The sequence below is a fragment of the Symphalangus syndactylus genome, chromosome 10 (assembly GCF_028878055.3).
Source record: "Symphalangus syndactylus isolate Jambi chromosome 10, NHGRI_mSymSyn1-v2.1_pri, whole genome shotgun sequence".
Classification (NCBI taxonomy): domain Eukaryota; kingdom Metazoa; phylum Chordata; class Mammalia; order Primates; family Hylobatidae; genus Symphalangus; species Symphalangus syndactylus.
This window is the reverse complement of record NC_072432.2, coordinates 35,405,641-35,416,434: the sequence shown is the minus strand read 5'-3', so window position 1 is coordinate 35,416,434 and position 10,794 is coordinate 35,405,641. Positions and strand designations below refer to the sequence as shown.

The window sequence follows — 10,794 nt, the reverse complement described above, 5'->3', positions numbered from 1 at the left end:
GCTGGGCAACATAGTGCTCTGCCTCTGCTGGGCTCTGTAGGGAATCCTTTCTGTTCTGAAAGAGTTACCATTTAACCCCCTTCACTGAGTGCATTTCTGAGACCTTGCTGGGCACTATGGAAACTGCTTAGTTGAGAAAAGACAAATACAAAAGCTTTTCTTTAGTCTGTTTTAAGATACAATTTATTCAGTTCACTTTGCTTTCTTTTTATAAGAAGGTACAAGAGGCAGAGAGAGGTAATCCTTCTAGAAATAAAACTAATTGTTATTGAGCACTTGTATGTACCAGACACTACACTAAGCATGGTACTTGGGTTTTTAATTTATTACATGTAATGTCAGTAGGTTCAATTATATGATCGTAACATCTTCATGACCAGCAGCATGTATTTTAGAGTTAGAAATGTAGTCTGGTTTTTGAGAAGTTTTACAAGGTGTATGTCCAAAATTATTGTTCTTTCCTCATATGTCAGTGGGGGATAAATACAGCATTGCTCTCACTTCTTTGACTCTGGGTACTTTTTCGGATACATTTTCTTCAACACTGTTAAGGGGCCTTACTGTCAGATTAACCAATTATTTTTCCACAGTTGGTTACCAGACTTTGGAAAAAATCCACCTCACCAAAATTTTGGATATCCTGGTCTGTGGTCATGAAATGCTTTTCTTTTTGTAAAATCTATCACTGCATCTCACAGCAACTTGTTTTCACACATGTTCTAGTGGTTCCCATAACTTAGATTTGACAGGAGGCAAATTTACTAAAAATGAGACTAAAATGAATGACCAACTTTGAATTTTGTCAAATAACATTGAAAATGAATTATCTCATACAAGGTAATTTTAATACCCCAAAAGTAAGATGGTTATACTCTCAGAATAAAGACTTTTTCCCTGCCACATTTTCAGTTGTTAAAATATGCTAAGAGCTATGCCCATATCTTTTCCCACCTGTGCAAATTTTTTAGAAGCCTAGGGTTAGTAGTAAGCTGTTGCTTTAATAACTCCTTTAAATAAGCATTATTAGCAGTTTCCATTACTTCTTGTAAATTCACACAATTTTATCTTGTCCATCTTTAAAAAATAGACATCTAATAACCAAATGTATTTGAATTGATACAGTATAAGTAACTTATAGAACTTGAGGATAAGTGGTAAAAGAAAAAAAAATAACTTGGCTCTTGAAATACCTCTTGGGTTTCTAGAGCCTTCAAAATACAGCCCTGTTGTTACTGTGTCACATTATGATTGTTTTGAGGGCTGCTTCTGCTTACCTAGGAAACTACTCATGCCTTACTCAGCAAATGAGCACCACAATTACATAAACATCAGGTATCCAAAAGTGTTAGCAGGCTTGAGGTATGAATGATTCATTCATATGGGTAATTAAGCAAGTTGAATTATGGAAAGCACCTCACAATTCACACAATTCAGCTTTGAGTTCAATGCCAAATATGATGATTCATTAAGTTGCCTTTGTATTTTGTAACCTAATTTGTTAATAAGTTACAGGAAGCCAATTAAGCCAGCTGCTGATCTATATAGTACTACCTTCCTCATTGTGATTCCACAGTCTTCCAATAGAAATGTGCTATCAGAATCTGTATAGAGAGTTTGTAAATTCCACTATTTAACAAGGTTCTTAAGAATTTAGGTGGATGTTTTATTTGATACCTACGAAAGAAACCTAACTAATTGTGTAATACTTAACCCATTTAGAATTCAGTTGTGGCAGCATAACCAAACTGAAAAGACCAGGGGAGATGTTACTAATGCTTGTACATTATTCAGAAGTGAGTGCCTCATTGGCTTGGTGCAGTGACTACACACCTGTAATCTCAGCACTTTGGGAGGCTGAGGTGGGTGGAGTACTTGGTCTCAGGAGTTCCATACCAGCCTGGGCAACATGGTGAGATCTCATCTCTACAAAAAAAATACAAAAATTAGCTGGGCACAGTGGCGCACCCGTAGTCCCAGTTACTTGGGAGGCTGAGGCACAAGAATCTCTTGAGTTGAGGAGGCCTAGGTTGCAGTGAGCCAAGATCGTGCCACTGCACTCCAGCCTGGGCAACAGGAGTGAAACTCTATCTTAAAAAAAAAAAAAAAGTCTTTTTTTTTCTTCATCTAATCAAATTTATTGGGGCAGAAATCAGTACGAAGTTCATAGGACAGGAGGAAACCAATATAAACATCTCAGCATTGTAGGAAATTTGACCCATGGAAAGCAGGGCTGAATTAAAGACCACTTAGAAGGCCAGGAAAAGCAGGTAATTTAGATATAGTCAAAGTATGAAATCATTGATAGATCCGGAACAAGGCAATGATGTATGTGTTTACATATTACATCTACTTTATTAACAATTTTCCCTCTGTTAAACTAATATCGACTAATAGTAGTCTAGGTAAGTCAAGTTCAAATTAAATGGTAATTGAAAAGTCTTCTTTTTAAAAAATTTTTAATGGTAGAGGCAGCAGCTACCCAGAGTCTACTTATTCTTACTTCACACTGAATTCTAACAAGTTTGGTTATCTGATTTCTGCTTCTTAACAAATCACAAGTATTGAAAGGGTCTCGCAGAAGGGGTGAACTATAAAATGTGACAGCTGACAGCAAGGCAAGGGAACAAAAATAAATTTAAGGTGAACATTAAAAGCATAGCAGCTTGAGACGATTCATAAGATTCTGCATACAACCGTCTCTGAGGACATCACTGTGATCAAATTATACAAGTGATATTTAGTGATGAATTGGAATCAAGATAAGTAGTATGTGTTATTTAAAAAGGCAGGATATGTGTTGCATTTGGTGGTAACAATTTCCCCTTAGCTATTTTTTTTTTTTTGAGACGGAGTCTTGCTCTGTCACCCAGGCTGGAATGCAGTGGCGCGATCTCGGTTCACTGCAAGCTCCGCCTCCTGGGTTCACGCCATTCTCCTGCCTCAGCCTCTCCGAGTAGCTGGGACTATAGGCGCCCGCCACCACGCCCGGCTAATTTTTTGTATTTTTAGTAGAGACGGGGTTTCACCGTGGTCTCGATCTCCTGACCTCCTGATCCGCCCGCCTCGGCCTCCCAAAGTGCTGGGATTACTAGCGTGAGCCACCGCGCCCGGCTCCCCTTAGCTATTTAGTTAAAAGCTTAGTGCTTAACATGTTGGAAAATTTATGCGTAAAATATATTGACTTATTCATTGATGATTGGAGGCTTTATCACAGGAAGTTTTCCCATTCAATTGAAACATTTTTCAAGCTTAATGACTATAATTTACTACATAATTTATTTTGTTAAAGTTTCAGGAAAACTAAAGCAGTAGCAATTTAAGTCATAGTAAATTTTGTTAGATGACTTCTTCCACTTTAGGGGGAATTAAAAATCATGTTTAAAAACCACATGTGCAGCAGTTCTGTGACTGCCTCAACACCTAGTTGGCCATATAGTCCCTTTGCAACACAGAGGTTGGAGTATAGAATATGCCCAAAGCTGTTTTGTTTTGTTTTAACTATGCTGCATCATCTGAGGTTGTGTTAACATAGTTTGTCCTAATAGTCTTTTACTGGAAAGTTGCTATATTTGATCATGTTCAGCAAGTAAACTAATTTTATCTACTTTCATATATTTTGAGACAATGTCTGGCCCTGTCACCCAGGCTGGAGTGCGGGGGCGTGATCCTAGCTCACCGCAGCCTCAGCCTCTTGTACTCAAGTGATCCTCCCACCTCAGCCTCCCAAGTAGCTGAGACTACAGTCATGCTTCATCATGCCTGGCTAATTTTGTACTTTTCTAAGGACAGAGTCTCACTGTGTTACCCAGGCTGGTCTCGAAGTCCTGGACTCAAGTGATCCTCCCTGCCTCAGCATTCCCAAAGTGCTGGGATTGCAGGCGTGTGCAACCATGCCTGGTGTTTTATCTTTTGCAGAAATCCAATTTAGTAAAGTCATGTTGTAGCAAGCATCATTTTAATATAAAAAGTGTACGGTTCATATTATTAGCAATTGTATAATTTTATATTAGTTATGGTCTTGAAGGACATTGAAAATCTGTTTAGAAAGACTGTGTTTTTCAACCAGAGATGACATCACTCTAACTTTGGTTTAAATGCTTGATTCTTTGCTTACAAAATTTCTGTTTTGAACAATTATGGTGAGAAAGTATATTTGTGATACTGTTTTCTTAGAACACTCTTGTCAGATAGATCAGCCATAATGTTAACACATTTCTGATCTCATTATATAATAAGGCTGTAATTTTCAAAATAATATAGAAAAGGAAAAGAGGGTAGTACATTTCATAATTACTGAGATGAACCCTGTACTAGTGAGAAAATGAAAATGTTAACAATTTATTAAATTTTCAGATTTCCTGTAATTTTCTGTCACTATCCCTCATACATTTCTCTGCATGATCACACTAAAGATATAAATTAATCATATCCATTCAACAAATCAAGAAACTCAAAACTCACAAGTACGATCTTCAACTCTGTAGAATGCTACCAAGAAGTAAAATAAGATGAAGGTAGAAAGATTCTCTTTGAGGGCCAGATGCGGTGGCTCACACCTGTAATTAATTCCAGCACTTTGGGAGGCCAAGGCGGGCAGATTGCCTAAGGTCAGGAGTTCAAGACCAGCCTGGCCAACATCGTGAAAACTCATCTCTACAAAAATACAAAAATTAGCTGGGCATGATGGCAGATGTCTGTAATCTCAGCTACTTGGGAGGCTGAGGTGGAAGAATCGCTTGAATCCAGGAGGCAGAGGTTGCACTGTGCCAAGGTCGTGCCATTGCATTCCAGCCTGGGCCACAGAGCAAGACTCTATCTCAAAAAAAAAAAAAAAAAAAAGAAAAAAGAAAGATTCACTTTGAAATGCTACATGCAACTATATAGCAACACATTGGAAAATCTAGAGAAAATGGGTAATTTTCTGGAAAAATATACATGACCAAAACTAATCCAAGAAGAAATTTAAAATGTTAATAGACCAGTTACAAAGAAGAGAATGTAAAGCAATTTTTTTAAATCCATAATTTAAAAAGTACTAGGGTTGCAAGAAGGATAATTCCAATGTTAAAGTATCCCAAATTTTTTAAAAAAGGAAAATCCAATTCATTTCACATAGGCAGTGCAGCATTAATATGAAAACCTGATAAACATAAGACAAAACTATAGGCCAGGTGCAGTGGCTTACACCTGTAATCCCAGCACTTTGGGAAGCCAAGGCAGGTGGATCAGTTAAGGTCAGGAGTTCAAGACCAGCCTGGACAATACGGCGAAACTCCATCTCTACTAAAAATACAAAAATTAGCCCGGCATGGTGGTGCATGATTGTAATCCCAGCTTGAACCCAGGAGGCAGAGGTTGCAGTGAGCCGAGATCACGCCACTGCACTCCAGCCTGGGTGACAGAGCAAGTCTCCGTCTCAAAACAAAAAAACAAAAAACCAAAACTATAGACCAATCTGACTTATACATATGAATGAATATTCTAAATAAAAACCCAGCACTGTTATCAATAACTGCAACAACAAAAAAGAGTAATACAGTATGCAAAGAGCATTGTATTTCAGGAATTCATGGGTATTTCAATATCAGTTAACTATAGTAATACAATTACATAAATGACATCAAAGAAGAGAAAAATGTGATTATATCAATAGATGCTGAGAGGGCTATTGTTAAGATTAAACATCCACTCCTAATGAAGATTCTTGAGTAAAATAGAAATTGAAGGAAAGTGTCTAAACATAACCGTTATTTATGAAACGCCTACAAAACAAGTTTATTTTAAGTCATAAAAGAACGTTTCAATTAAAACAAGGAACCAGTAGGAATAGCTGCTGTCATTATTTGTTATTAAAGATTATCTTGGAGGATCCATGAATGTAACAAGATTTTTAAATGAAATAATCAGTATAAATATATAGAAAACTTTTTGTGGGTATGATTATATGCCTAGGAAATCATAGAGATTAGGAAAAACAGAACTTTCAAATATTTTAAAGAGGGATATTGGTAAGGTATTTGGAAATAAGATGATAATACAAAATATATTAGCAATAAGCACCTTGAAATGCTAATGGTAAAAATATTCACAATAACAAAAATAATAAAGGTAAAATAAATTTACCAAGAAAGAAGATCTATAAGATAAAAACTACAAAAATGTTACCAAAAGCTATTGAATAAGAAACAGATGAGGCTAGGCACAGTGGCTCATACGTGTAATCCCAGCACTTTGGGAGGCTGAGGCAGGATGACTGCTTGAGCCCAGGAGTTCAAGACCAGCTAGGGCAAATTGTGAAATGCTATCTCTAAACAAAACAAAACAAAACAAAAAACTAGTTGGGCTTGGCGCATGCTTATAGAACCAGGTACTTGGGAGGCTGAGGTGGGAGGCTGGGGCTTCAGTGAGCTGAGATCCCACCACTGCACTCCAGCCTGGGTGACAAAGTGAGACCCTGTCTCAAAAAAACAAACAAAGCTCTTGTAAAAACATAAATCTCCTAAAATTATATATAAATTCAATTAAATTCACATTAGAATCACAAAAGCATTTTAAAATTGGATTAAATTATTTTAAAGTTCATGTAGAAGAATAGTCAGAAAATTGTACCAAAAAAAGACTATTAAGAGGAACTTTTCTCACCGGATATCAGCACCTACTATAGAACTGTTGGAATTGATCAATTAAGAAAAACAATTGTATTAATTAAGAATAAGCAAGAGTGGTAAAAAATTGAGAATCTACATGTAGATGAAAAATTAATATATGAGAATAAACAATTCAAAGAAAACAAAATTGGACCCTCAATTTACACTGAAGGCTTTGAAGTGACACATAAAATGATTTTTAAAATGATTTAAATACTTACATAAATGGAGAGAGGAAGGGTGGGAGAGAAGCGGGAGAGAGAGAAAATAGAAGACTAAAGACAGGAACACATATGTGGAAAAAGATAACACTTAATGACAAAATATGTTTTATGTGAATATCAGTTATACATAATAAATATTGGGGACATTGCTTTGTGGGTTACAGTAAAGCATTAAGAAACAGAGTAAGTGAACAAAAAATGAAAGAAAACTACCAAATTCCATGTATGATACCCCGTTTTGAAATTACATAAATTAAACATGTGTACACATAAGAAAATTTTAAACATTAAAATTCTCTTAACAAAACGGATTTGATAACACGAAGGCCATCGATGACCTTACCCACAGCAGCTTTGTTTAAATGGGGACTAAGGATGGAGCAAAATTTTTATTAGAACACTTTGAATAATGAATTAGCAAACTACAATAAACTGAAATCTTACCTACCAAATAATCTCAGTAAACAAATCTAAAAGAAATGAATAAAACAATCGTGAGCAAAAAAGGATAGAGTCACTGCATATAATGTAAATGAGACAAGGATGGCCTCTGTGTATTGGCGCCTAGGTTATTTCTTCACAGCAAGCTGAGACCCATTAGCTCAAAAGCCAACTGGCACCAAACTCAAATTTTTAAACATCCACTTGTGTTAAACATAGCCCAGACATGCAGATTTGTAGGCATTTAGAGCCTGCGTGATTTACATGCCCTGGGAAACTACGTCCAAAATCTGCTTGCCACAGATAAACTCTAGGCTGTAAAGACCCCAAGCTGCTTCTGCTCTTTGGAACTCTGTGAACTACAGACTCCATGCCATGCTGCTGAGTGATATCACTGAGACATGAAAGCCTCCTCTCTGATCCTTTCCTCCCTCAGGAATTCCTTTGCCCTCCTCCCCTTCTGAGTGGTGGCCCCCTTGTCTCAATCCTCTGGTCCATCTCTTGCTGTGAAGGCCTTCCCCAGGATACAAACCTGACAAGAGATCATCCTGATAAAGCCCATGTGTGCTTCTGTCACATCTTTTTCTATATTTTTCTAATTTTTTTCTAAACTTTTCTAATTTTTTCTTAATTTTTATAAAATTGTGGATACCTAATAATGTAGTCTCAAAATAAATAGAGCCAAAATTAGAATTGGAAAGAGCAATAAAAAAATCCACAAACACAGTGAGAGATTTTAACAATTCATTTTTAGTAATTGAATAAATAAACATAAAATTAGTAAGGCTAATCAACAGTTAAAGAATTTCTATTCTTTTCAAGCACACTTGGAGTATTTACAAAAATTGACCAGATATTAGGCCTAAAGGTAGTATCAAATGTTTACATTGGTATAACAAATGTGTAATAGCACTATTAGAAATCAATAACAAAAACTTATCCAAAAGTAATCCATGAATTTTAGAAACTAAAAACAGCTTCCAAATGATTCATGGAAGCAAGAAGAAATTATAATAAAAATTAGAACATGCTTAAAATTGAATGAAAATGAAAAGATTACAGATCAATATATATGTAAAATAACTGAAGCAGTACTTAGTGTGAAATTTACCAGAAGCAATTCACATTCATGGGAAGGACAACAGCATACATTTAGAGACTTGTCCAAGATGTATATTAGTTCTTTGACTCTCTGTCCTAATGTAGTCCAGAGACCTGAGCTGTCTGGATATTCTGTAGAATGTTACATTTGTCCATTTTATTTACCAGTTAAAATAGACTGGGTAAGAAATAGCATGTTGGATGGCCTGGTGAGACACATGCATCCCTGAGAGAGAAAATCATCTGAAGATTTAAGGACCTGTGACACCAGTAGCAGAAGATTTTAGGGGGCCCATTGGTCCCCCTATACTAAGGAATACTGTTCTGACACATTTGCTGAGTGACACAGAAGGCTGCCACCTTTGACAAAATCTTAGGGCAGAAAAGGCCTCTGCAGCAGGTCCAAGATCCAGTGCAAGCAGCCCTACTGTTTGAGCCATACAATCTAGTAGGCTCTATGGTATTAGAAGTATATGCAGTTGGAAAAAGCACCATGTAGAGTTTATAGCAAACCCTAATAGAAGATTCACACATAGTCTTGTGGGGTTCACTAGCACGGTCATGCTATCTGCAAGTAATTGTATATTGTGTAAATATATAGCATAATTGTGTACTTTAATAGGTCCTAGCATGCTACTGCATCTAGGTAGAGATGGACTATCTGACAACAAATATTAAGTGACCATGTGGCTAAAAGTTCCCACCATGAGTTTGGTTTTGTTAGATCTATCAGATCACAAGGACAGGCTGGCTCAGCAACAAATCATAATAAAATAGAAGTAGCACATTGAATTAGTCCATTTTCACATTGCTATAAAGAACTACCCAAGACTGGGTAATTAATAAACAAAAGAGGTTTAATTGACTCACAGTTCCGTATGGCTGGAGAGGCCTCAGGAAACTTACACTTATGACTAAAGGCAAAGGTGAAGCAGGCACCTTCTTTACAAGGCAGCAGGAGAGACAGAGAGCAAGGGGGGATGTGCCAAACACTTTTAAACTATCAGCTCTCATGAGAACTCACTCACTATCATGAGAACAGCATGAGGGAAACTGCCCCCATGATCTAGTCACCTGCCACCAGGTCCCTCTCTCTACATGTGGGGAGTATAATTTGAGATGAGATTTTGTGGGGACACAGAGCCAAACCATATCACATCAAGGATTGGGCATGAGAAAGACTAGAGGACACAAGTAAGCAATATGATCAGGTGATCCAGGTCCCCACATTATCAAAATTGTGACACTAGATTCTCTCCCTCAGCTGGCAACTCTGGCTATGTGGGAGTTCCAATATTGCTAAAAGAGGAAAAAAGCTAAGCTTGTTCATTGGAAGATCAACTCAGGATGTGGATGTAAGTAAAAAATGATAGCAGCCTACTTCAGCTATGGAAAGATAGCAGTAGATTAAATCCTCCCAAGGACGGTTCAACATATACAAATCAATAAATGTGATATACACATTAACAGAATGAAGGACAAAAACCATATGAATATCTCCATGGATGCAGAGAAAGCATTTAACAAAATTCAACATCTTTCTGTAATAAAAACTTTCAACAAATTAGGTATCAATGTCCATGTAACACAATAAAGACATATATGACAGGCCCACAGCTAACATCATACTCAATGGTAAAAAGTTGAAAGCTTTTTCTCTAAGATCAGAAACAAGATGGATGCCCATTTTCACCACTTCTATTCAAGTTCTAGCCAGAACAATTAGTCAAGAAGAAGAAATAATTTATTAATTTTTTGTATTTTTAGTGGAGACAGGGTTTCACCGTGTTAGCCAGGATGGTCTTGATCTCCTGACCTCATGATCCGCCTGCCTCGGCCTCCCAAAGTGCTGGGATTACAAGCGTGAGCCACCGCGCCCAGCCCACCTCATAGATTAAATCCTAGGTCACTACATGGGAATAGGCCAGACTCCTCTCCACTGCACACCGCACAAATTTCCCGAGGCCCCACCCCATAATCCCAGTGTGCAGGTGGGCATTATTCAGAATCAGTGGGGAAAGGGTGGCTTCAACCAGGACCTGCAGTCCAGTTTATCAGCCTTCAGGCTGTTTTAGTCTTGAAGGTGGGGTTTTACCGGGGGACCCTTGGCTGCCTCCTGTCTCTATCACTTTCACATTAGGTGCTTTGTGGTGAAAATGGTTTCAAGGGTGATGGCATTGTACATTTTGAGACACAGAAGCAGCTGAAAGATCTATTAAAAAATGAAATGGATGCTTCTAAATGATAGCAAAGTCTTTGTTGGATTAAGTCTTGTAAACAATGAGAAGCAGAACTCAGAGTCAAAAAGTTCACCAATGTTTACAGGAAGATTTTTGGAGAAGACATGGATGGTAGGTGCCTTAGAGATCTCTTTGGCAAGT

General features: G+C 37.3%; 1 protein-coding gene across 1 annotated transcript in view; it reads right to left on the bottom strand.

Moving 5' to 3' along the window:
• Positions 1-1,764: 1,764 nt before the first annotated feature.
• SLC9B1 (solute carrier family 9 member B1) overlaps positions 1,765-10,794 on the bottom strand; it is a 142,278-nt gene continuing 133,248 nt past the window's right edge. Inside the window, exon 12 of the mRNA XM_063611148.1 lies at positions 1,765-1,923. Coding sequence (XP_063467218.1) covers positions 1,918-1,923 — 6 coding nt within the window. The 3' untranslated portion in view covers positions 1,765-1,917. The remainder of the gene's footprint in view (positions 1,924-10,794) is intronic.